General features: G+C 44.8%; 2 protein-coding genes across 9 annotated transcripts in view; one reads left to right on the top strand and one right to left on the bottom strand.

The window, feature by feature from the left end:
* Nucleotides 1-1,279: 1,279 nt before the first annotated feature.
* On the bottom strand, nt 1,280-11,742 carry Gid8 (GID complex subunit 8 homolog). Of its 5 annotated transcripts, none has more exons than XM_028774088.1 (6): nt 11,589-11,740; nt 8,973-9,102; nt 7,643-7,860; nt 6,780-6,977; nt 5,839-5,989; nt 1,280-2,270 (listed from the first exon to the last, which is right to left on the bottom strand). In XM_028774088.1, the coding sequence occupies exons 2-6, from the start codon at nt 9,088-9,090 to the stop codon at nt 2,233-2,235; spliced, it is 723 nt and encodes a 240-aa protein (XP_028629921.1). In that variant the 5' UTR covers nt 9,091-9,102; nt 11,589-11,740; the 3' UTR covers nt 1,280-2,232. The 5 variants fall into 5 exon arrangements, with proteins under 5 accessions (XP_028629921.1, XP_028629918.1, XP_028629920.1 ...); XM_028774085.1 differs by having other exon boundaries at nt 1,283-4,241; nt 11,589-11,742; XM_028774087.1 differs by having other exon boundaries at nt 1,283-4,241; nt 7,643-7,839; nt 11,589-11,733.
* Nucleotides 11,743-11,945: 203 nt separating this feature from the next.
* Nucleotides 11,946-26,780, top strand: part of Dido1 (death inducer-obliterator 1) — a 53,258-nt gene continuing 38,423 nt past the window's right edge. Inside the window, exon 1 of one of the 4 annotated variants that reach the window (XM_028774128.1) lies at nt 11,946-12,035. The gene's annotated coding sequence lies outside the window, so the exon portion shown is untranslated. Of the gene's footprint in view, nt 12,036-20,055; nt 20,198-26,780 lie in introns of those variants that run through there. The other 3 variants (XM_028774123.1, XM_028774127.1, XM_028774124.1) reach the window with 3 other exon arrangements.

Genomic DNA, 26,780 nt, shown 5'->3' with positions numbered 1-26,780 from the left:
CCCAATTGACAAAACCATCTTTGCAGTTTGGGATGGAAAATTTGATGTGGAAACATTGGAATGGCAATGTCTGGCAGAGGGGCCATACTTTCTTGTGATGATCGACTCGCTTGCTGCTTATACTGTCACCCTGATTTTCTTAGATCCTTGGGTTATCCTAATGAGAAGTGAGGCAGCATGGGTCCAAATGACTGGGATCACAAATAAAAGCAACCCCTAGAACCTATCCTAGGCCTGAGTCTCCTCCAAGACTCCACTTAACTCCCACCTCCTCTGCAGCCCAACAGCTCTAAAGCGGAAATGTTCAAATAAACCAAACAGAATAATTAGATTTTACTCCACTGTTACTGACAAGCAACTGTAAGAAATGAGACTTCAGGAGCCAGATGTAGTGCTGGATGTCTGTGGCAGTTATGGCCAGACTGGGCTACAAAGTAAGACCCTTCCTGGAAAGGAGAAAAAAAGATTTTGGTACTGAACATATTTGCATTCACCTTCTAAGCTGAATTTGTACACTGTGGAGAGCAGTTCAAGCAGCCAGGTCTGAGCCCACGGGAAGTCAGACACTGGACCTCATGATCACCAAAGATGCTTGTGCATGGCTAGTTCTGTTCACAAAACAATCCCTGGAGCTCTGGAACAGTTCATTCTTTTTTTGGGTGCTGGTGACATCAGCTGAACCTTATAAACACCCTAAATGCTAAGACCACTGTCACCCTCAGCACTATCCATTTTTCTATACCAGAGATAGATCTAGGTGACAGGATGGCCTGTTTTACTCTTGAGAACCACATGGGAGGGGTTGTCAGACATCTGACCTACAAGAGGGATAATTCCCATGTGTGTGCACACACACCAGGTGGGGTGAGATGTGTCTACAGGAAGGGGGAAGTCAGAGCTGTTCAGAGACTGACTTCTAGGCACTACAAATCCTGCTGCAGGAGACTGGCTGTCATGCATGGCACAGTGGATTCAAGAGATGAACAGTCACATAAAGGATAAGAAACTACGCTGTAGTAGCCACCTTCCAAAAGCCCCCAATCCAGAGTGTCTGCCAAACTTTCAGAAAGGCCAGGCAAGAGAACTTTCATCAGGACCTGTATCTAAGAAGGTACTCCCTTGAAAAGTCACAAGCAAGGAGCTGATTAAGAGCTCTTGTTCTTACAGAGGAGTTTGGGTTCTTCATAATTCGAGTTCCAAGGATCTCTGATGCCCTCTTTTGACCTCTGTGGGCACTAGGCACAATCAGGGTACATGGATATACATCCAGGCAGAACACTTATACACACAATTTTTTTTTTAAATCTTTAAAAAAACAGTCACAGGCAGAAAGCATCCAGTAGTCACACCACTTGGTTACAGTAGGGCACAAGCAGTTCTGTAGTTTTCTTCTGTATTAGTATCATACTGGACCTTAACCTGGCATGGATCTAGGAGGATTGGATGAGCTACAGGCACAGCAGAATACCATAGTCATACCTGCCATGATGACACCACATTCCTGCCCCACCAGTTCACCAGATTCACGTGTAACCTCACTGATAGGTTTACTGTCCAGGCTTTATACCACTATAGACATTCTTGGCTTCCAGAACAGGTAGACTATCTCAGGGCGTATCACCCAGTGCATAGAAGTGTGTTAGAGTCTGCAATAGGTAGTAACATCTGGGGCCATTAAAATTCTTTCTTCTTTCATGATAGGCAGATGGTACCTCAAGCTTCGCAAACTTAACATACAAGAGCTCACATTCAAGCACAGCAGAGGTCTCTACCACTGGAACATTTAGCATTGCCCTCTCGGAGTGAGGAAGAGTCAGCAGTGGTAAACAGTGCCATGACATGGCACTGCCACAGGGCTCAGGGGTGACAAGGCCCTTCCTGTGTGCAGTCACAACCCACCACATAGTGCAGCACACACGCCTCTGTAGTGTGCTGCTTGGTTCCCCTGGAGGCTTGTCTCACTGCATTTCCCTCAGACCTGCCTGAGAAAATGATGTCCAATGGAGATGTCCAGCGTGGGAGCCACTGCATACTGCACAGGCTCCCCCAGTCATCACATCCTGGGCCCCAGGAAGGCTGCAGCTGTCAGCTGGGTGGACTGGCTATGCTATAGCACTGTGGAATGAGAACAGAGCACAGCCAGCATGCAGTTACATGTCCTCAGGCTTCCAGCTCTAACACCCTGACAAGCGTGGTCGGAGATTCTCTTCTCTTGTGTGTGTAGGTACTTCTTCAGGGAAGGAACGGGAAAAGAGCTTCAGACAACCATTCTGAGAAAAACATGAAAAGTTTTACTAACAAATTCACAGCAGGCACCAGAAGCTACCCGATCTGTACTTCTCAGATGTATGTGGCAGGGGCATAAATGCTCCCGAATGAAGAGTTACAATGACGTATGCACATGAGTACTCCAGCGAACTAAGGATCCATACAGACTCTGCATGCCCTGCTGGTAATGCAGCTTAATTAAGCATCTGAAAAAAGCAACGCTTGTGAAACAAAAAAAATATGCATGGTGTCAGAACAATACATGTCAACAGAGCAGCAGTGAGCGAAGGCTGGTGAGCAGGCTGTACCCCTGCATGGTGTCCCCTGTATACAATTCAGCATGTTGAAACGCAGGGGTGTAGACACACTGTTCTGTTAACCTGACATTTGGAATTTGATCTTTTATTTGTTCTGAGATTGGAGAGCAATAACCTGGAAGGGAATCCCACTTCATTCTCTTGATCACATCAGTGCCTTTATCATGGAACATGTAAGAATCCTGGAAGGACTCTCTTGGTTTCTCCTCTCTAGAACTAATAGCACAAAAGAAAATAAAGACAACATACTGCCCACCTCAGGTCCACAGGCCCCACCTCAAAGTCACTATACAAAGTCTTCAACTACATACACTATGGGGGGGTGTCTCAAACGCCAAACTCAAACCATAATTCAAGTGACAAAACAAATTCTCATCTTTAGTATGCAATAATTACCACGCTTTAGACAACGTCAAACTTGGTCACTCCCTGCGCAGCTCTACGATGTCGGAGCAGAGCACCAGAATAGTCTTGTCTCATTTATTTCAAGGCACTTTCCACCAAAAGGTGCAAAAGGAAATAAAGCTACTTTGCTGCAACAGGAAAAGTCTACATGGAAATCCTTGGAAGGGGGTTTCTAGGCACTAACAGATCGAGGATAAGCAAGCAGTTCTATTTGACATTCTCCAGAGTCACTGTCCTCTGTGGCACTGGCTGACTAGGCTACTGACTGAAGTGTTAGTAAGTTGTCAACTGCTTGTCTTATAGCCACTGAACATTTTATGCATGCAACAAGCCTCCTGTGTATTTGTGGATAGTCCCTACAGAGAGGACCTCCCACATGCAACAAGCCTCCTGTGGATAATCCCCACATAGAAGACCTCCCTTTACTACACATCTCATGCCCTCTAATTTTAAGAACATGTCAAACTGATTAGCTATACAAGTGATCATACACACACACACACACACACACACACACACACACACACACGTATATATTAATAAAAGATACAAATATGCTGGCTATTTGGTGCTTTTTTTTTTGTTTGTTTTAAGATCTTATACATGATATAGCCTAGGCTGGACTGGAAAAACCTTTCCTCGTGAATGACAGGCAAGAGCCACACCTGGCTTTATATGGTGCTTTAAAACAAACACTGTATCTTTATTGATAACCCCCCCAACTTCTGCTTCATTTAATCTATTAGCTACCTGAAAATTAAAACTTCCTTTCTCTCTGCCTTTAAAAAAGTACTGTGTGTGTGTATACCAGTGCTTGCCTGCCTGCCTGCCTATGTGTATGTAGAGGCCAAAGAAGACATCAGATTCCTTGGAACTGAAGTTACAGGAATTTGGGGGATGCCTGACTTATGTGGGTGCTGGACTCCAGTCTTCATGATTATTCATCATGTCTTCTTAACCAAACACCCATCTCTCCAGAAACTCCTCTACCTTATTCTTATCCTTAAACCAGATGGAAAGCTACATCTCACGATGATGTTGAAAGCAGCCTGTCCAGGAGGTAAGGAGAGGTCTGCTCACTCCTTACTCACAGACCAGAAGAGCAGTAGAGGGTCATAACGACAGCAACAACTTCATCCTTGAGTCTGTCACTAACGTGATCCTAAGGTGAATACTGCCAAAGCACCTGCCCTCTGCAGTAGAAGCAGAGAGCTGGAAGACACTTCATTCCATCCCAACAACAACAGAATCCTGTGGGTAAAAAACAGATAGATACTGATGAACAATACTGAAGTAGGGAACAAGATAGAGACAGCTGGTTAACTGTGTTATCTGAGCAGCTCAGGTGCCAGCAAGCTGAACAAACCCAGTCTGATCTAGCTAGTCAGTATGTACAGTATTGCTCAAGAACAAGAGAAACAATCCCAATTCAGTAGTTACTAAGGACACTGTTTATTAGTGGCCAGTACCAGAACTCCTGGATCTAGTGTCAGACAGGCAGGAACTTCCACCAAAGGACAGTACTCACGCCATCTTCACCATCCATATCCATGGATAACTGTGAGGGCTATGCAGACCTGTGCACCCCCATCTCAGCCTTGAGCACCAACCCCCCAATCAGGCCTGGACCACCGCCAAGAATCAACCAAACATACCCATGCCGGGCACAATACATGTATACACTCCTCACTCAGAACACTGACCTACATATGCATACCATACCCTGCAGGTAATGCCTTTCCTGCCTTCTACTGAGCAGATAACAAATAGCTGATGAAAAGCAGGACACACAGCACTGCTGACACCGAAACAAGAGATAAGAAGCGACTTTGCCAAGCTCAAGTTCAATCTGGCTAGCACAAACATCCAGCACTGTGATGCTTGAGACCAGTGATGTTTGAGACCACCCAGTCATCCCATCAACACCAGGCTGCCTTGCTATTTATTATGCAGGGCATTCCCTAGGCACATGGGAATTAAGTCTTTGAGCTATGGGTTAAAGTGCTGCCCCTGTGCCAGGGAAAGGATGCCCAAAACAAGGGCTGTGTGAGATGAGAACTTTTTAGAAGCCATTGTGGTTATTCTGGAAGTAAAAAGAAATCTTTATTTTCAAATAAAGTTACCTACAAGAGATTATTCACTGATCCACTATGAATGAGTCTCTCATCACATACAGCACCAAAAATATATTTTAAAAAATTAAAAAAGAAAAAAAAACCCCTACAGCCTCACCCCTTACACACACATCCCCTCCCAAAGCTACACAGCCCACACCAAAAGGCAAAGAATCAAACCAAACTCAATACCCACACAAAAATTATCTTTGAATTAAGATTTACAAATTTATATATTCTTTCCTATGAAGGAACAAAAGGAGAAATAAAAAGAAAAGAAGGGGTAAGGAAAACCATGAAGGTCTGGTGAGACCTAGGAAGATAAAACCCTGCCTGCCTGCATGTAGCAGGTAGCAAAAGCACATCAGTACTGTTCCTGTGCTGTCCCGTGTGAGGCCTTCAGCTGAGATGATACTCCCTAGCAGTGCAGCACAAGTGGCAAACCAACCACATTTTCTGAACCAGTAATCGGAAGCACGGGGATAGTCAACTGCAGTGTGTGCAGCCCTCAGGATGCAGGGCATGGCAGAGGTGGTGTCTTTCATCATGGGTTTGCCAGTGTTTAAAAAAGGCCATTTTCCCCTTTTAAACAATGGGGGCCAAAGAAAAGTATAGGGATAAAGGTTCTCTACTGCGGTGACAATCTGCCAGTCACAGCCGGAGGAGAAAGAGTCCTGTGCCTACTGACAGTGCTGGGTCCATGCACAGCCTCTACTTGGGCTCCTCAATCACACCTTTGCTGAGGTCTGTCATTTTGGGATATTTTACTTTCTTCTGGTCTAGCTCATTCTGAGCCCAAAGTAGCAGTTTCAGTAATTTTGCCAGCTTGGGTGTGGACTCTCGATTCTCATAATCCAGAACAGCCTGGTTAACTTCACTCCACACCTAGAAAAGAAACATATCCAATAGAGATGGCCACACACACACACACTACTAGCAAGCCTGACAATATGCTTAAGATGTCTTCCACCCCCCCCCCAACCCCCCCAGTGCTAGGGTGAGATCCCAGGTCCTTAAGCACATTAGGGAAGCACTCTATCAATAAGCTATAGTCCAGCCCATCTGGATACCATTCTCACCCAAGAAGCTGGTTACTCACTTAAAAACAAATTAAACATGTAACTATAAGCCACTCCAAGGGCACTAAAAGTTTGTCACCTGAAGGAGCTTACACTTCGGACTTTTTAAACAGTTTTGTGATGACTTTGACATAGAGGAACAGCACAATGTTTATATGAGGCCTTGCAGGCAAGCCTTAAGAGACACCTCAAAAAGATTTTCAAGGGCTCCAACACATGGGGAAAGGAAGACATGGGTCTTAGGAAGCAATGAACTATCATGCTTGTAGCATGTGGAAGGAACAAGAAAACATTTCAGAAGACTTTCCTGATTTTAAGTTGAAAATACTTCTTCGGATACCTGTTTCTAAACTGACAGGAGAAAGATTAAGAGAAGAAAAATTGGTAAAGGGTTTTGGACACTAACAGTCACACTGCAGCTACTCTTACTGTCACAAGATCAAAGGGGACAGATCAGAGGAGCTGCCAGTGTCCTACTGGAGTAACCTAGCCCAGGGCTGTGGGCTTCACCCCAGCACAAGAGCAGAACATATACCATCTTTTCACAAGTCCTCTGAGTGTCCAAGAACCCGGCTCTTCCCTTACTGGCCCTTTACCTTTTGCCTCTGCATCATGTGGAGGAGGTCTCCAAAAGGCGACTCCTCAGGGCTATCGAAGGCCAGCAAGGCCAATGTACGCTCCATTTCTGTGAGGCATTCTCTGCTTTCTTCACCCTGCTCTGCCAGTTGCGTCTGGGCAAATTCCAATGCTGCTTCTGTCTCACGCTGACGGATAAGCTCAATCAAGTGTTGTTGCTAGTCAATAACAAAGACAGACAAGTTTAGCCAGCCTGCACACACCCAGGTAGGTGACATCAGTATGGTCAACAGCAAAGACAACCAAGTTTGGCTGGCACACATCTAGATGAATAACAATAAACATTTGGCTCCAATCAAAAGTATATATTTTATTGGTTGATTGTGTAACTCATAGTGTTAAAGCACTTGTTTAGCATCTAGGCAAGGCCCTGGGTTCCACCCCACCACTGCAAAAGGAAATAAGAAAGGCATCGCAAAAGACCTTTTTTTAAATCATCTCCAAGTTGGTGCATTTCCATTTTAAAAGCAAAAGGAGAGATTGGTGAGAGTGCCACAGTCAAAGTGTTTGTTGTACAAGTATGCCCAGAGGCATACCCCATGTAAGGGTAGAAAGAATGGACTCCTAAGGACTGCCTCTTACTTCCAAATGCACACTATTCATTCTCACTCTCTCCTCTCTTCTCCTCTCCTCCCCCCCTCCACGCACATAGACTTTTTAAGAGTAACTAGTTTCAATAGTCATAAAGCAGCAGCTAGCTCAAAGCCTGTCTCCTCAACAGCACTAAGCAACGTTCAATTAATACACAATGGCCGATTTCTTTCTGAGCCACTGCAAACAAGCCTAATTTGACAAGCATCCACATCAGACTGCTTAAACTCACCTGAAGGTGGAAGTAAAGATACCGGTTTGTGTCTAGGAGCTCTGGGTGGAGGCTGTTTATCAAGGCAATGGCCTCCTGGATCTGACCCTTCAGAATCATCTCCCGAATCTTGATTCGCTCATCAAGTGTTTCTAGGTCCACACTTGGTTCAATCCCAGACTCCATCCGAAATTTCTCTGCTGCTTCCTTAAAGCCCTCTGAAAAGAAAACTATCTTCACTGCTAGGAAAGATAACCAGGAATTAAGGCTTTGTACTTCTAAAGAGCCCAACCATCATTAAATGATCCTACATATAAGTCACTCTTTCTTAGGGACTTGGATTTAATATTTTTGTGACTAACAGTCAAGGCTGTCATTCCTTTGCAGCTATCTGAAAGCCCTAGCCTACCAACCCGAAGGTCACATACTGCTGGCCCATTGTGTTCTGTGACATCACCAAGGAAGGGATTACAGGTCAGTACACCAGAGCAACAGAGGCAATTGCAGGTGAGGCAGGCACCTTGCTGCATCTTCACAGGGCTGCTGTACTCTGGTGCCACTTTACTGACAGAAGCCTGACAGGCTTTACTGACAGGCCAAGATTCCTGTCCACTTTCTAAGAAATTTAGCAGAAAATAACTGGAGAGGTGCAGGAGGATAAAGCGTAAGGGGAGACTTCTCACTGCATGCCTTATGAGAACCGGGCAGGGTAACTGATTCCTTCCTCAGCAAGATCATCAAGTGCCGTTTCCTCTGCATATTCCCAGCCATTTTCTTTCTATGTTTTGAGTTGCGCACACCTAGAAACAGGTCACAATATTTTTCCAAACTGGCCAGAAGATATCATTTATTTGGACTTTAAATATACTCCAAGAAAAAAATTTTTTAAAGTCTTGAGACAGGCTGGCCTAGAATTCATATGCCTCCTGCCTCTGTCTTCTGAGTCAGAAAACTCTTAATGCTCATGAAGGCTTAACTGTGAAACTGTCAAAAGCCAAAAAGGGTGTTGCTTTAGGTCTCAAAGAGCTGGAACAATTATTTTATTGACAGGAAAAATACATATTTTTTAGGGGTTAGGGAAGTTGAGAAAAAGTCTCACATTACTGGCTTTGAATCACAATCCTGCCTCATCTTCCCAAGTGCTGGGATTATGGGTGTGACTTACAACACTTTGGGCTAGAAAAGGCCATCTTTAACAGGTCAGTTTGATTTAAAAATATCAAAGTTAACATAGTGTTTTTATGATTTCTCAGTACAAGCTAACTTAATCATTACACTTCAGAGGTAAAGGGCTACTTGTTTAAAAAGGGAGAGCAATGGTCAACTGTTGGCCCTCACGGCCAGCCTTTACCTGTGACTAGGTAGTTCATGATGAGTCGGTTCATGTCTGCTCGTTGAACATGTAAGTTATTGAGCTTTTCCATCCATTCATCTTTGGTTATTTCATCGGGCTTTTCTGCATAACTCATTATGATTTATTTCTACAGGAAAAAGATACAATAATTGGGGAAGAATTCTATGTCCAGTGTAATCATTCCAAAAAATAAACACAGCAATGTAGTAAGTGTAAAAGTAGGAGAATGCTTTCAATCTTGAAACTGACAAGCAAAAAAGGCCTGAGAAAATTACATGTCTGGGTAGTATCAAGAAGGTCAAAGGTGGAAAGTACGGTCAGTGAAACAGAGTCAGAAGTCTTAGGATGTAGAGACCAAGACATCACACTATGAAGGAGGGGTTTAGGTTTGAAGATAAAAGTATAAAGGGGAATCACTACAGAGTTATATACTAAAAATTCTATGTTATGGTGTAAAAAAGGGCGCAGCAATCAGACAGCAATCAAGATGAAGACGTGTGTGTTAGTGAAGGGTGGAGCTTCCTTCGACTCCTCTGTGGGAAAACTGATAAGGTGGCACATGCCTCCTTCGGTTCAACAATTGTAACTCCTACATCCTAGACCGGTTCCAGCAGGCACCAAAGAGTATGCAGTTCACTGATGCGCTTATTAGCTTAAGACTGCAAAATGTGGACTCCGTGTCCCAAAACTCAACAGGAGACTGAATACAGGAGCCTTGATATACAAATGACACACCCAAACCCGTGGGTGTGTGTGCTCTGAAGATAAGGCTTCAGCTTTTCACACAGATCGAATGGCACAAGCATGCATCACTTACTCAGTCAAACATGCATATTCACACTAAGTGTAAAGGAAGCTGAAACATGTCATCACATCAACAAACAGGTTCAAAAAGACTGTCCTGGCTGGGTGTGTTGGCCACAATTTTAATCCCAGCACTTGTGAGGCAGAGTCAAATGGATCTACAGATCGAGTTCTGGGCCAGCCAGAGTTATATGGTGAGACTCTGCCTCAAAAATAAATAAAAATAAAAAACTTTTTACATTTAAAGTATTTAGACTTTAGAAGGGAATATGGTTGTACATCACTTTAATAAAACAACACTGAATGGGAAAAATAGAACAGATTAAAATAGAAGTCCAAGCGTGACATGAGTTTTGCAAAATCAGATATAAAATAAACTACATGGAATGTCTTTAGCACAAAATACTGTGTGATCTTAAGTAAAGACGTGGAATCACACAAGGATTGTTTCGTGGGGGAGTAGGGCAGGATGGTAGAACGACGGCAGGGGTGGGGGAGGGGCAGTTAGGGTAACTCTAGGAAGAGGAACTGGATCATTTTCTGTTGATCAATAACAGATATACTTCACAGATACTACTTTGTGCACTGCAAAAGACAAGCTAATTTGTTTTAATATGTCATAAAATTGAAAGATGGCTCTGGTTCCTATCGAATGGAAAGAGCTAAGCAGTCCAACAAAGAGATATCTAGCGCTGGTATAGTGGACAGCAGAAGAGAAGACAAGATCAAGCTTTGGCCCCAAATCAATGGAAGCTGTTGCTGGACTGAATATGAAGGTACTAAGAGAAAGGAAAGAAACACGGACAACCAGACTGGTGGTTTCAAGTGTCAGGCCTTAGAAATGAGAGCAGGACAACGTGGGAGAGACGCAAGTAAAACAGGTTGGAGGAGCACGGCAAGTCTGGTGCAGAGGACTCTGAGAGGCAGTTAGAGAGGTGTGGTAGGCCTCCGGATTACAGGTCCTGGGACCCACGCTAGAAACAGTAATTTTGGAAACACACACATACATATACTAGGGGGGGAAGGTATTTAAGCAAGTTTTTTTTTTTTTTTTAAGATCTAAGATAGTAAGATTCCAAAGCCCACTTGCGGAGAATTTGCATAGTGAATGTTAGAGGGACTTCGAATTTGGGACATGCCAGGACTTCTAGCTCTGGCAGACTTGAAGATCCCAACAGCCTAAAAGGCAGTAGCAGTAGGGGGAGGTGGGAATTGGAAACTAAACGGGGCTGATGCCTCTCCATGCCACAGGATAACAGCAGAATTCACCGATTCAACTGGTATTCATAAGCTAAACATCAGTCTGGAAAAACGTTTGTCAAGAAGGTCCTCGCCTCTCGATTACCACTCGGCGCCGGGAAAGGTTACCAAGCAAGGCTGAGGACAGAGACAGGGGCTAGTGGTTCTGCAGGACTCAGTGGTCCCAAAATTCAGCGATTACACAGTGGACGGGGATGCATCCTACGCCCGGAGGATGACTTTTAAAGCAGTAACTGCGTCTTCACCTTTCGCTGTCCCCTTCACTGCGCCTTTAATCGCAGAGATGTGCGAACATTTGCAGTAACTATTCCTTTCCCGGCAGCACCCGACTAACAGCGCGGCCTCCAGACCTCCCGCTCCGGGGCCGGGCCGTGGAGGGCAGGATTGACCGCCATGATCTGCGCTCTCGCCTCGGGCTTTTCGGGTAGCCTGGGCAGGGCAGCCTGGCGGGCACAGGGCCCCCGACCTCTGACCTCCGCGCCTCGGCCCACCCCGGAGCCCCGCGGAGACGCTCGGCACGGCCGTCAGGGGCCGCTGCGGCCATCTTACCGTGCGGATCCCGCCTCCCGTGCGACAGGGTCTGGGTGGCGGCTCCGCGGCCGCTCCCGGGGCCGGGGAGGGGCGGCAGAGACGGCGGGAGATAGAGGAGGAGGCGGAGGCGGAGGCAGCGGCGGAGGCGGGGGCGGGGCGCGAAGCAGAGGTAGATACACCGGCGTCGGCCCCCCTCAGACACCTCTCGCGAGATCGTAAGATCTCGAGATGAGAACTGACAACCAATGGAATCCTCTCGCGAATCTGCTGGGTGGGCGGTCACCGGAAACTAGAGTCTCGACTTCCGTTCTTGCGCATAACTCTACGGCGGTGCCCTAGCTCTACGGGTTGGCGCGAGAGTCAAAAGGCTACTATCGCTTCTGCGCAAGATGGCTTCTGCGGGGGCTTTCGCGTACTGAGTGCTAGCGCGGGGATGGAGACGTGTAGACTGAGTTCGAAATGAAGGTCCCAGCTCTTTTCTTGTTTTTTTTTTTTTTTTTTTTTGTGTGTGTATGTTTGCGTGTGTGAAGTGGGGGCGAGGAATAGGTGTGTGTGAACACTGGAGTGCGCGAGATAAGAAGGGCATTCTCTGGCCTGTAGTCCGCCAGGCTCTAGTCCCAAAGACAAGGCCTCTGGACGTGAGCGAGCTCCTAGGATTTATTCTGGGAACGTCGTAATCGAGGCCAGATCAGCGTCAGGACAGCCCTACCTAGAGCGATCCATGTGGCCACGCTCGAGAGCGGACTGCGTTTCTGGGCACTCAAGAAGGTGACTCCCTAGTGCTGGGGTTCTCAGGGAATGGAGCATGCACGGAAGTTAATCCCTGCTTCTGAGGCAGTCATGGAAGCAGAGCGGACTCATGCTTCAGAAGCGTTCACAACTGAGGAGGACTCCTCCAGGCTGCCGAGGGTACTCCCTACTTCTGGGCGATTACTGAGAGTGTCTTTATTCTTAGCGGCGTACGGTGAGGACCCATCCTGAACTCCGGCGGAGGGGATTCCTGCCGCGAGAGAAGGGACCCCCTATCCCTCTCATCCCCGAATCCTGTTTACCCTTTGCCTTGAGATAATTTAGAGATTTCAGTAAGGGGTTGGAGACCGGTAGTTAGGGGTTGGGGGGTGGTAGTCGGAGGCCCTCTAAAACTGCCGGGTTGTAACGGTGAAATGGGCATTTGCATATTTATGTGTTTATTGTCTACCGAAGGAGAATGCAAATTCAGTCATTGTAATGTAAAGAAATTCTGGAAGGAATGTTGGGCAGTCTGCGCTGAGATAGTTGAGTGTGCTTGCTTAAAAATTAACTTCGTCTAGGGTAAAGCAACTTCTCATTGAGCCACTGAAATTAAGGGCAGTTTAGCAGATCTGTCGGACACAATGGCCACAGTGGGTACACGCGGTAAATCTGCAAGTCCATAGCTCTAACCAAAGCTGTTTAGGTTGGTATTCACGCGCTCACTTTATTAACTCGGGATATCAGTTCAAAAGTGTGCAAGGGAAGAGGCCAGTATCTTAAGGAGAGAGGCGTTAACTCAGAATTTCAGTGCCTCTGGATGATGGATTAGCAGCCCTGCTAGTGCTGTAGTCTTTTCTACAAACTAGCTCTTGTTTAGGGCTCCTCAGCCGCTTAACTTTGAGCTCAGCCTCTTTGCTGCTTGCACGACGTGTCCTTTACCATCGAGTCTTTTCCTAACATTGTCACATACGTCCTCTTGAAATACTTTTTCTCCTACATCCTGACTTTCGTGTAAGACGTTTCGTTTGTCAGTTAATTGACCTTCCTGCTTCAGTCACCCTTACTCCTGTTGTTCTCTTTGGGCTGTACTGTGTGAAATGCTTCTCTCAGCTTCTTGGGCTTCCCTGGGAAGTTTCACTAAATACCAGCAAGTTTTGTCTTTTCCTTTTGGTCAGATGATAATTTTTATTTTTTGAGTTTTCCAGATAACTTTTCTCTGTGTAGCACAAATGTTAATAGTACGCCCCACAGGCACACCTAGAGACAAGTGGATCTCTGTTCATTCCAGGTCAACCGGGGCTATGTAGGGAGACCCTGTTTTTTAAAAGTGTGTTCCATCATGCCCAGCTCAGGTGATCTTGTAAGCTAGGGATTCCTAAAGTTTCCACCTACAACCACTTTATGTATAAGGATTTTTTTTTTTGGTACTACTCTAGGTATATGGATATATATAAAATAGATGTACAAATCAAGTATTAATGACAACTTAATTTCATAACGGCCTTCTATAAATACAATTTTACCATTAAGGACAAAAGCAAAGGTTCATTCTAATGAGATTCGTATGCTTGCTTATTTTTACATTAAGTGTTAGCCCTGGGGCTGGAGAAGTGATGGCTCAGAGGACTGAGTTTAAATGACCTGAGTCAGGCAGCTCACAGCTACCTGTAACTCCAGTTTCTGGAGATCTGATATCGCTGGTCTCTGGGCACTTATGTGCACATAAACAAAAATAAATCTTTGGGGTTTTCTGTTGTTGTTTTGTTTTGAGATAGGATCTCACTATGTAGCTCTGGCTGTCCTGGAACTCACTATGTAGACCAGACTAGCTTTTAAGTCACAGAGAGCCTCTTGGCTCTGCCTCTTGAGTGCTGGATTAAAGATGTGTGCCACCGTGCCTGACAAAATCTTAAATTTTTTTTTTTTTGGCTGGATGAGGTGGCACAAGCCTTTAGTCTGAGTATTTGAGTTCAAGGATAACCTGATCTATATAGTTCCAGGTCATTCTGAATGAATTCTTTTCTAAGATTTATTTTATTTTTTGTGTATTCGAATGTCGGTCTGAAGGCCAGAAGAGGATGTCAGAACCCCTGGAACAGAGTTTATAAGCGATTGCGGGCCCTCTGACTCCTGCATGAATGCTAAGAACCAAACTCCATTTCTGAAAGAACAGTAAATGGTATGAGCCAGTCCAGCATGAAATTTTATTTTTTGAAAGACAAGGACTTCTTTGTGTATGCTGGCTGCACCTTTATATGTAGGCAAGAGTGACAGTGAGTTTAGGGTCTCCTGCTCTATTTTATGGTGTGATTGCAGGCTCACACATAATGAATGCTAAGTACTTGTGGTGATGGGGATTGAACTCAGAGTGTGGTACATACTAAGCAAGAGCCCACCAGATAGCTAACTACATCCCAGTCTTGGTCTTTTTATTAATTGGCATAGCTCAAGTCAGTAATTCCAACAGCAATTTTTGAAATTAATGTTCTAGCACCATCCAAAGATTACTAATTTGACACTCTCATGCTGTAGGGGAGTTTTTAAAATTAAGCAATTATGTTTTCTTTCTTTCAGTCTCACTTGTTTAGAGCAGGCTAGCCTCAAACTCAGAAATCTACCTGCCTCTCTGCCTCCCAAGTGTTGGAATTAAAGGTGCGTACCACTGCACCTGGCTTCTATTATATTTAAGTGCATACACTTTGTACAGTAAAAATATTGCAGTTCATAACATGCTGTAGTCTTAAATATAATTAAGGTGCATTTGTTGGTGTTTTCTGTTATGTAAAATGAGCATGTTTTATTTTCAAAACCAAGACTGCAGGGCCCAGAGAAATTGCTCAGCACTTCTTGCCCTTGATAAGGAATTTGACTTCCAGCTCTAACACGTGGTGGCTCACTACCACCTGTAATTCAGCTTCAAGGGATCTGATGCCCTCTCCTGAACTCTACAGGCATCCATACACATGTGCACAGACACATGTAACATAAAAGAACCAAGACAGCAGCTGATCAGTACATCATGGGTAAACCCTGCTAGAAACACCTCAGATTCATTATATGTTTAATTTTGATTTGTTACATGTTTAGAATCTATAGGTATGACCCCCCCCATTTCAGTTATAGACCCCCATATAGGGTTGCAGCTTGAGAAGTAGTTCTGGAACTGGAGAGGTAGCTCAGTAGTTAAGGCCATTCCTGCTCTTAGAGGACTCTGGCCCAGCTCTCAATGCTCACTTGGAGTTATTTCCTCCAACTCCAGTTTCGGGGGATCGGGCTCCCTCTTGCCTCCATGAGCACCTTGCCTGTACATAATGGTACACATACATACAGATACAGGCAAAACATCCAAACACATAAGCATAGTAATGCATGTCTTTAATCCTAGCACTCGAGGTAGAGGAGATGGGATCAGCCTGATCTACACAGTGAGTTTCAGGACAGCCAGGGTTATGTAGCGAGAAAGGTATCTCAGTGTTTCAAAGAAAAAAAGGAGTCCTAAACTATTTTCCTTGGCTTTCAACAATGTACCCCAAATTGCCAGTACTTTATATCATGAATTCCCTAAAAACAAGGTTTACTGTGATATGGAGATGGCTCTGTCAGTAAAATGTTCAAGCAAAGGGACCCGAGGTTGGTCCCTCTGTACAAAAGACTAATACTCTGACTTCTGTCATCCCAGTGCTGGCAGGCAGACACGAGGACCCCTGGGACTTTTAGCAAGCCCATGTCTCTGAACTGGTGAGCTCCAGATTCAATGAGAGGTCATTCTCAAAAATAAGAGATTGAGGAGGACACCTGCCCAGCATTGACCTCCAGCCTCTACCTGCCTGAGTACAAATGTGCAACTTCACATACACACATGAATGAATGAACACATACAAAGAATAGTAACATTCTTATGTCTTGGGCATCTCAGTTAATAAAAGTGTCTGGTACATTTTAGGTACTTTACATGACTCTGTTGACCAGGGAATAAATGAATGTACTGTGCCAAGGCCCTTCCCCAGTGTGAATACTAGCAAAGGGAGAAGTCAGCTCATTTGTGGTTTTTCTTTGTGTGTGGGTGAGTACGCACCCAGGAGTGCATAAAGGCCAGAGGAGATGGCCTGTGTTCTCTTACTCTGCCTTATTTCTTCAGGACAAGGCCTCACTAGACTGTACACTAAGCCAGTAGCCAGCAAGCTCCAGCAATCCTGTCTGCCTGTCACCACCACCCACACAGCACCGAGGTTACAGGCATGTGCTTGTGCCTGCCCCTGCTTGAGTGTCAGATGCTCTTACCCACTGAGCCATCCCATCCCCATGAGCCAATTTTTGTGTTAAGCTTTGAAATGCATTTGAGTTTGTGGTACACATGGGAAAGTCCCAGGGACCAGGTGAAAAGGTCGATCCAGATTGAGTAGAGGTGGGTTTTTACATTCTGTGTGGGGCAGAGCCTGTGTACAATGGCATCAAGGACGTAAGAGTAGAGAATAGGTGGGCATGTCCTGGGACAGTCACACTGGCTATAACCTGGGACAGCTGCCAAGTTGACAGAAATGTCAGCCTGGTAAGATTCATTAACTAGCTAAGCTTCCTGTGTGCAACAGGTGGACCTGGGGGAGGAAAGTCATAAAAGTTTGGCTGAGGTAGGAGGGGCTACTGTATGGTCAAAAGTACCACTGTTCAGCAAGCCAAGGCAGGAATTTGAAGTTGTTTCATTATGAAAGAATGGCAGTTCTCAAGCCTGGCTATGGTGGTACACGCCTTTGATCCCAGCAACTGGGACACAAAGGCAGGCAGATCCCTGAGTTTGAGGTCTGCCTGGTCTACAGAGCAAGGTCCAGGATAGCCAGGGCTACACAGAGAAACCCTGGTTGTTTTTTTATTTGGGGGTGGGGTGGGGTGGATAGCAGTTCTCTAGAGAGAGAAGAACTAATAAGTATATGGGCGAAAGAACTGGTGGGTGAGATAGCTCAATGGGTAAGAAGTGTTTGTGTTTGCTGCATGATGGCCCAATGACCTCTATACTAGATCCTAGGAAACCATGTAAAGTTGGAAGGGCAGACTACCACACCTTCCTTGGTAATAAAAATTGAGAGAACATTATCAAGGGGCTGAAGTGGTAGTTCAATGGTAGAGCACTTACCTAGCACAGACTCATCCATAATGGATTCTGTCCTCAGCATTGAATAAATAAATAATCAAATACCACAGTTTTATAAAAGGGAAAAGCATTCTGAGGATAAAATCCAAAATGTTTCCATTAGGTAAATAATCAGATACCAGGATGCTTGCTGGCTGTGTTTTACAGAATAACTTTTACCCCCTTGAGACTGGGTCTCATTCAGCTGGTAGACGAAGCTGTCCTTGAACCGCAGAGACCAGCCTGCTGCTTTCCCAGTTCTGGAATTAAAGGCCTGGCCAGAGCTACGTTGTTTCTATGGATGCTTTCTTTTGCTCTCAAAACAAGAAAATATAAACCCTTGGATTCTGGTGTCCTTGGCTTCTGTTGAAGAGAGCTGCAAAACAGCTATACATTTATGCAAATATTTTTTTCTGTTGGAAGGAGGTAATTTTTTTTCCTATCACTTCCTCCTTTTCCTTTAGATCCTGACATCTTGGTTGTAGGAGGTATTACACTGCTTAAGAGCCCTTGTTGCAGAGGACCCAAGTTCAATTACCAGCTCCCACAAGGTAGCTTACAATCACCCAAAACTCCAATTCCAGGGGATCTGACACTCTTTTCTGACTTATGTGGGGCCATAGGCATAACACATGGTGGACATTTATACATGCAGGCAGAACAGTTAGGAAATAAACCAGGAAAAAGTTATTAATTTTTTAAAATTTATTTTATTTTTAAATATTTACTTATTTTATGTATATTAGTACACTGTCATTCTCTTCTGGTGAGAGGATGTCATTGGATCCCATTACAGATAGTTGAGAGCCACCATGTGGTTGCTGGGAATTGAATTCAGGACCTCTGCAAGAGCAGCCAGTGCTTTTAACTACTGAGCCATCTCTCCAGCCCTGATCTTTCACTTTCTATAGGCAGGTTTGCAGATTCTCTTCTTCTATGGTCACGTCAGTTTGTGACATATATATATATGCCTCTTTGTTGTTACTCTTTTTTTTTTTTTCTTTGAGATGGGGTCTCACCGTGTTTCCCTGGCTGTCTTGATTGGTTTTTGTATTTTTTGTTTTGTTTTAAGACAGTGTTTCACTCAGTAGCCAAAGCTGCCCTGGAACTCACTATCTTCTTGCCTCAGTGCTTGTAAACAGATGTCACTACACCTGGTTACAAAGTCTATGAATTGTTTCTGTGCTGCCTGTACCTTGTGCTCTCTGTACTGTGGTTGGTGTTGGTTCTCAGCTGTGTATGGACGTAGCACTGACAGATGAATAACTGCGAAAATTAGAACCTGCTGTTTTAAAAGTGAAATCAAAGACTGGTGCTTTACTCTATTCCGCTTTGTGCAAAGCAGCTGGTGACTTGTTACAGGATTCTTCAGCACTGTACAAGTAAATGCATTTTATCTAAAGTTAGTTGTTACAAATTATTCCATGCCTAGCATCTCCCTAGGGTGGCTCCGGGTTCAATCTCCAGCACTGTACATAATAAAATGAACTATAAGTTAAATGTTGGGTTTTAGTTTTTTATATTTAAAATTTTCATTTAATGTGTATGAGTGTTCCGCTTCTATGTATGTGTACATGCAATGGGTGCCAGGTGCCTGGTGCCCGAGGAGGCCAGAAGAGGGCACTGGGTCTCCGGAATTGGAGTTGTTCGTCCCCTTGTGGATGCTGGGAACTTAACTCAAGGGCAGAGTTGAGGAATCAGGGTAGGCTCCTCCTTGACAAGAATCAGGATTGTGGTGTTGAAGGATCTGATCTTATCAAGGGAAGCAGAAGCAGCCTCCTACAGTACTGGAAGCCCCATGAGCTGGCATGTAACCTTGGGAAATGTTAGAAAGAAAACTACTCAAGACCTGGGCTTCTGAATGGAGCATTAGAGGCCTCTACAGTTTGAGAGGGGCCTTACTATACCGGAGTACATGTTTAGAGGCCAGAAGACTGGCTTCCAAGCGATGTGTCTGTGTGCGTACATAAATAAGCTGGTTGTATGGGGCAAAGCTGAGCGTCTACCACAGTATTAACAGCTTTCAGGGCAAAGTGGCTAGCGTTCACGGTGCAGTAAGGGAGTAGCGACCTCTCTCTGGTTTCCTTAAGTAATTTGGGGGACAGTGAAGGAATACCACTGTAGTTAGCGCTAGGGAGGGAAATTCTTAAATGCCTTCGTGAGGGAACTGGGAGTCCGGCCCTCGTAGGCACGTATGCCCAGGCATTGACTCCTGGTCGATATTTAGGAAGAAATGGACGGGGCAAGGGTGTTTCTAGCACAGAGTAAAGCGTAGTTAAGTCTCAGGGAGTCCCTGTTGGGCGGACGTCCCTCCCGGCTCCGTACACAGCCTGCCGTAGGCTACACGGCCTACGGAAGGGCTTTGGGGTTTTCCTGGCTCCTTCCCACCGGAATCGGGTGCTGGTTACCCCGAAGCACCAGTCCCCGCAGGCGCAGAGGGTTTCTAAAGCTTTTGGAATGCTGGGCCGAGTGCTGTTCCAGGATAGCTCGAGGAAATCTCTTGGTGGCATTGGCTCGCAGCTTAGCCCCTTGGTTCGGGACGCCGAATCCGCCAACCGTGCCCAGCCGACAAAGCTGGCGCTCCGGGGAACCCGGGTGGCGCATGCGTGCAAGAAGGGCGGCACAGCCGCTCTAGCCTCGCCGCATCTCGGTGGCCGGTCGATTTCTTCCGCTTGCCGCGCGGCCCACCACTCTAGGACGGTAGTCTCGCTGGTCCTTGCTCTAGATCCGTGGCAGCTCGGGAAATGGCTGCGGGATCCCGGCGGCCAGGGTAAGTGGCTCTGTGCAGTGAAGGAGGGCGGGAGCTGTGTGGACCCGAACGGCACTTGGAATCCAGACAAGGCGGAGCGGCGCCATGCCCTCAGCCTAATTCCTGCGAGCGGCGCAATGGCGCTGAGAAAATGGCGTCGCGGCCCGTGGGGCCCTTTCCGGCACCGGGCCGAGGGATCGCGGAGGAGCGCGCGAGGGCGGGCGGGCGGTCTGCGTCTGGTTTCTGCCTAATCACTGGTTGGCTTGTGTAGTCCAGGCTGGTCTGGGTCTAGGAGGCTGTGGAGCCCTTGAGTGTGAGTCAGAGTTAGGGGCCCAGCCTCCCGCGGCCGCAGGTCCTCAACACTTGGGGTAGAACACTCGTGGTAGGACGTGACTGGGCCTGGGCGCCAATTTGCGGGTGTATGAGCAGATATCTCATGGGGGTCTTCGGGGAAGATACAGTCTCAGCCCTGTGTAGGGCCTGGGCGTTGCCTGGACTCTCATTGCCTCTTGCCAATGTTGGTGGCCAGGTGTGTGTTAATGTAGATTGATATCAACAGTGACTCTTGAGTTAGAGGCCTTGGGTTTGATTTGGAATGTTGTGTATATTTGATTTTCCACAAAAAGATGCTCCTTGTTACACTTGATTAAGTGGAGGTTCTGTCAGGCAAACTCAGTTGTGTACAGAGGAGAAACAGCACACAAAAAAGGTTGTGTAATTGATGACCCTCTGCCAGCACACATGACCAGCACTTTCCTCCTGGCATTCAGTGCATGTGTAGCATCACAATAGCTTGCTAAGAACATGTGCTAGGGGACCTGAGGAGAGCTGAGGTAGGTCTTGAAGGCGAGGTGGGATGTCTTCCTGTCTTCTGTCTTTTGAAGTTTTCTATTGTCAGAGAAGCTCTCTGGACCTCTGGTAAGTATTGCTTTAATAGGTTAAAGTGTCTTAATTCAGTCAGTGCTGAGTACCTCAAGTAATGATTTCTATTCAGCATATGAGTACTGTGCCAGGCCTTAAACTTCTGTCAGCATGGCATGTTTTACCATGTTACATGTCTGTCCTATGGTACTAGGTGACTTCTGTTTGGCCCCAGAAGAGCAAAGATTCAACTGTTTCATGTTGCTCTTAGATTCCCACACAGTGGTCCATGTTGTAGGATCTCTCTCTCCTTTCTTTCCTCTCTTTCTTTCCTCTCTTTCTTTCTTTCTTTCTTTCTTTCTTTCTTTCTTTCTTTCTTTCTTTCTTTCTTTCTTTCTTTCTTTCTTTCTTTTTGTTTTTTTGAGACAGGGTTTCTCTGTGTAGCCCTGGCTGTCCTGGAACTCGCTCTGTAGATCAGGCTGGCCTCGAACTCAGAAATCCGCCTGCCTCTGCCTCCCAAGTGCTGGGATTAAAGGCGTGCGCCACCACTGCCTGGTGTAGGATCTGTTTCTTATGCTCAAATCCCAACTAAGAAATTTTCCCTAAGTGGAGTCTCCTTTAAAGACTTAGATGACTGGATCCTTTATAGAAATCCAGTAGCCTCTGAGGTTGTGTGTTGATTCAGTTACAAAGGTTGTATGATTCGCAGCCAATGATAGTGTGCTCTTTGGAAAGAGGAGGTCAAAGCCCAAAGTCTAAGTTGTGTTCATTTGTTCTGAGTGTGCAGGCCCACCTGTGAGACAGACCATGTTGACAAGCCTTTAGTTTATTTTCTGAGCAGTCATTTTGAGAAGTTCATAAGAAAATGTGAGTAGGCAGTTGACATACTTTTTAAGAATAATTCTGGAGGTTGGAGAGATGGCTGTTAGGAGCTTTTGTTCTTTTCTATAGAACCAGAGCTTGGTTCCCAAGCATCTATGTCACCTGGAAGGCTCACAACCATGTCTATCTAACTCCAGCTCTGGGAAATCCTATGCCTTCTTCTGGCATCTGTGGGCACCTGCACACTTATGGTAGACACATTTAAAAATGAATAATTCTATGCTTGTGTCTATACAGTTTATTCCTATGTGTTACCTGACTGTTGGGGATAGCAAGTGCTGGTTATTGGGACAGGAGCAGGAATTGGGAGCCTATATCCAGAGAGCCTTCCCCTGAGAAGCCTGATAGGCACTGTCAGGTTTTGTTAGATTGTAACATAAAAGCATGTGTTTGGGTCTGAAGTAGCCTTTGTTGCCTGTTTATATTTGTGTTAATGTTGAGGAAGTACTGGGTGTTGCTGCTCTAACTGGCTTGAGAATGGAGTTCAGCTGAGCTGCAATAGATAACACAGGAAGCCCTGCTAGAATTCAGTGTTGGACTTCATTATCCTACCCTCCCCCACCCACCAAAGGAAAAAACCCATGCATTGTCTCCTATTAGTCTTAGAGAAGGACAGGAGGGTTCCAGTTGAAATACAGCTCCTTACTTGGGTTTCGAAAGCCTCTTGGGCTGAGCGTAGGTAGCAAGCTTTACAGCCTCCTCAGAGCAATAGCTGAACCTGAGTAAGGAGGGAAGGGAAAGGGATCAGATTGGGTCTACTTATGGCCCTTATGAATCTTAGCTGGATAGAAAGGGTGCTCTATACAGACAGACAGCAATTGTGGGAGCTCTGTGCTCAGTCTCCACACCCAGTTGTTCTTAAACCAAACTCCAGGGTCTTTATACTAAAAAGTTCCTGGTGACATTAAAGAACCTTTATTAATACTGATCATTTGATTTTACAACTGAGACATTTAAACCTTTTCTTTTAGTTAAACTCATCTGCCCTTATATTAACATAAATATTTTCAAAGTCTTAAGACAACTTAGTGGAAAAAAGTTACAATTATGCTTTTGTAAATCTGCTTATTTCACAATGACTGTTTTCTTCCATCTGTTTCTGCTTCAAGTGTCACATCACTGTTCGTTAGCCCCCCAAAAAGTGTGACTTTTCAATGACAGTAAAGGGGCATCTGATACCTTAGTGCTGTACAGATAGCTCTGTCTATCCACCTGTCCATTTTTACCATTTACTGTTCATAACAATTAAAAGTGCTTGTTTTGATTGTGGTTTTCTTCAACAGGGTCTTGCCATGTCTCTGGCTGTCCTGTTAGTTACTGTGTTGACCAGGCTAGCCTGTCTTTGCCTTCTGAGTGCTGGGATTAATAACAAGCACCACCAGGCCTGGCCTTGAGTGTTCTTATTGCTGGGCATGGTAGCACATGCTTTTAGTCCCAGCACTCAGGAGGCAGAGGTAGGTGGATCTATCTAGATTCCATGATGGCCAGGGCTACACAGAGAAACTCTATCTTGACATACTCTGCCCCCCCCCCCCAAAAAGAGAGTGTTTGTACTGTTGAAATGAGTTGAAAGAATACTTGACTCTACACACCTAGAAAACCAGATCACCTTTATACTATGAGGTGGTATCTTTTAACTAATTTTATTGGCTTGACTAGTTATAGGATGTAATATGCTTTCGTTGTACACAGTAGAACTTAAGATAGTAATGCTGACCTAATTTGGGGCATAAATATGTGGAAATAAATATGAACTCCATATCCCAGGAATTCCATACCCTTTGCTTGCAGGATTGTCCTGGAAACACTAAAAAAAAAGACCCTCCAAGCCATGTACATGTACACATATTGTTGGGTAGTCAGCCTAGGCACACAGTGAGGATACCCTGTTTCCTGATAAGTAGATAATGTGATGATCTGGTGTAGGCCTTAAGAGCAGCAGTTACCCATACAAAGCCCACCATCTCTGGGAATGTGAAAGGGACAGGAGGGGAACCCATCCTAGGTAGCTGCTTTAAGAGACTTGATGTCCTACCCCAAACAAGGCTAATCTCACATGGTTTCTAGTTCCTGGCTAACAGTATACTTGAAATTTCCTCCTTGATTGCTACCAAACTTAAAAGCCTGTACCTTTTAAACTAGAAACTGGAAGGAAGGAATTTTGGATACAGAGAGACTTGGAGGCGTCAGTGGAACATCAGTCCTGAGAGTAGTTTTTCTCTTGACAGTGCTGCTTTTTGTTCTCATGTATGGTTTAAATCAACAAGATTTTGATTCTTTTTTAATGATTTCCTCAATGTTTCTCTTCCTTAATTTTCTTTGACCTGGCCAGAATAATTTAATAACATTGTGATTTGGTAAATAGCGTTTGTTTTGCTGAGCAGTAGACATTGAGAGAAATAAAACTGGGTTTCTTAATTTCCTTCATGGGCTGAAGCATCAGCATGTGTGATAGACAAGTTTTGCTGCTGCAGACTTTAGGGCTCAATGACAAGAACCAGGCATTACAGCCTGCTGGGTAAGGACCATATATAGACAGCAAGGTGCGCTCCCACTGAGGGTAAGAGAGGAAGTTTCTCATTTCTGAACAAGCTGAATTTTATATAGACTATTAATTTACTGTATGGGAATTAAAATTGAGTTATAAAAGCCTTTTCTTGATAATTTTTCATTTTTTATAAACATTTTCAGTCCCTTTTACTTAACAGAAGATGTTTAATAGAAAGTATAAGTAATGATAAACTGACCTAACCTGTCAGAAGTAACAAATTCTGAGTTAGGGTCAGACAAATTTTATTATAACACTGGATATAATTTCTAACAAGTTAGAATTGCTTCAAAATTAAATTTGGGGGCACTGGAGGATTGTTCCATTCAGTAGCATTCTCGGGTCCTAGGCTTATCCTCCAGGCATTGCTCATGTCAGATAATGCATGCCTGTCACCCTAGCATCCCAGTACTCAGGTGGCATTTGAAGTCAAGGTCATCCTTACATGAGAACCTGTCTAAAGTAAAATAATTTTAAATATCATCTCAAGGAAAGCTAAATTAAAAAAAATGTATGTTTTGCAAATAGGACAAAATGTACATTCGCACTTGGGTATTAAGAGTCATGACTGGTTTTCTGGAATTGCTATGGTATGCGTGTAGGAGCTTCACTGTGGCCATCTGTCACAGTTCAGAGTAGCTCACATTAAGAACTAACTAAGACGTTAGTTTTGTATCTGTTGTATCCACCTATCTTTAGGTGGATAGCAGTTAGAATGGTGATAGTTGAATCTTCAGAGTAGACTGGTTAAAAGGTAGGTCTTGTGCCACTACTATTTTTTTTGTTTTTGTTTTTCGAGACAGGGTTTCTCTGTGTAGTCCTGGCTGTCCTGGAACTCACTCTGTAGACCAGGCTGGCCTTGAACTCAGAAATCCGCCTGCCTCTGCCTCCCAAGTGCTGGGATTAAAGGTGTGCGCCACCATTGCCTGGCACCACTCAGTGCTATTTTTTTAAGAGTGATATTTTTAACATTTGGGGAAAGTAGGTTTTGCCCAGTTTCTCCTCTGCATTGGTAATAATGCTTTTAGCTGAGTTGGGAAATGGGAAGGAATTTGGAGGTTGTTCTGGAGCACTTGGGTGAAAGATAGTGCACCATAGATGCTGCCACTGACTGTCCTGCGCCTCCCAGTGCTATCCTAAGTAGAAATGCTGGAGGCAAAGTTCAAGTACACTCAGTGGGCTTCTGTTGGGATGCCTGGAAACCCCCCTTGGAGCTGAGAGGCTAGAACTCTCTGAAATAATAGACAAGTGTGACAGGTTTTCCTGGCAGCCGACTTTTGCACTCATATATAAGGGACCCTGCGCTTCCACTGTGGGCTGGGTTTGTAAAATACACGTTTCCCTTTAGAATGTCTTTGAAACCAAGGAAGATGGCTCTGTGTGTCGTGTGTAGGGATGTTTGCTAAGTTTGATACCTCAAACCTATGTGGTGAAAGCAGTTGAACAACAACTGCCCATTGTTCTCTGACCTACACACCTACTCATAGCAGAGACAAGGATGCACACACAGAAAAAATAAGTGTAGTTTAAAGAAATTTCATATCCTTGAATAAGATATACATACCGCTTCTATTAGGCGTAGCCCTCAGATGCACACCAGCGTCATTTTCCTATGAGTTGGCACTTGTACATCTTGTGGAGTGGCTCCTTGAATGAGCAGGCTCTTGCCTTTCAGGCTCAGTGTATGGCACACACACTCTCCAATATAAATGATGTGAGGATTTTTTGCTAAACATAAAATTTTCACTTTCAACAGAAAATTAGAACTTTGGGAACTTGTATCTATCATTGTGAGTTTCATAGCTTTCCAGTAATCAAACAGATCCAAGCTGTTACAAATGCCTTTTTGTCTAACTCTGCCTGAAGTTCTGTGAGCTTGATGCTTTCTTTCTAAGGGACTCATGTGCATGTGGTCAGAAAATGCAAATGGGTAAAAGATTGACATAGTGTCAGTCTGGCCAGTGGGTTAGTGCAGGGAAGTGAGAGCTCGGTTGGGCTTAGAAGGCTGCTGTTGATTTGACATGGTTTCAAACAGCAGCCACAGTTATGTAAATGCCTCTGTAAGACAGGGACTTTCTTCATACAGGTCACTAAAAACCATACAAGGCAGAAGCATGTTTGGAAATCCTGCTGTCTTCTGTTAAGCCAGAGATTTGCAAAAATTAAAAAATTTTTTAATACTTGTGTGGTTTTTGAAATTACAAAAAGTAATGTTAAATATAGTGGACTTGTAGAAAATGACTTCGGAAATAGCAGTCTTCAGAGTGTATTTTGCCTGGACCAAAAGCTTTGAAAGCTACAGCCGAAGAATGC

Source organism: Grammomys surdaster, unplaced genomic scaffold (genome assembly GCF_004785775.1).
Source record: "Grammomys surdaster isolate TR1022 unplaced genomic scaffold, NIH_TR_1.0 238, whole genome shotgun sequence".
NCBI lineage: Eukaryota > Metazoa > Chordata > Mammalia > Rodentia > Muridae > Grammomys > Grammomys surdaster.
This window is presented reverse-complemented; position numbering and strand designations above follow the sequence as displayed.

What these genes read in the sequence shown, in the direction of transcription:
- Gid8 (XM_028774085.1), bottom strand. Translation starts at nt 9,090, where the DNA reads ATGAGTTATGCAGAAAAGCCCGATGAAATAACCAAAGATGAATGGATG. An exon ending in ATCTTTACTTCCACCTTCAG is followed by an intron (nt 6,978 to 7,642) that starts GTGAGTTTAAGC and finishes GTTATTGACTAG; the next exon opens with CAACAACACTTGATTGAGCT. An exon ending in AATGACAGACCTCAGCAAAG is followed by an intron (nt 4,242 to 5,838) that starts GTGTGATTGAGG and finishes TTTTACCCACAG; the next exon opens with GATTCTGTTGTTGTTGGGAT.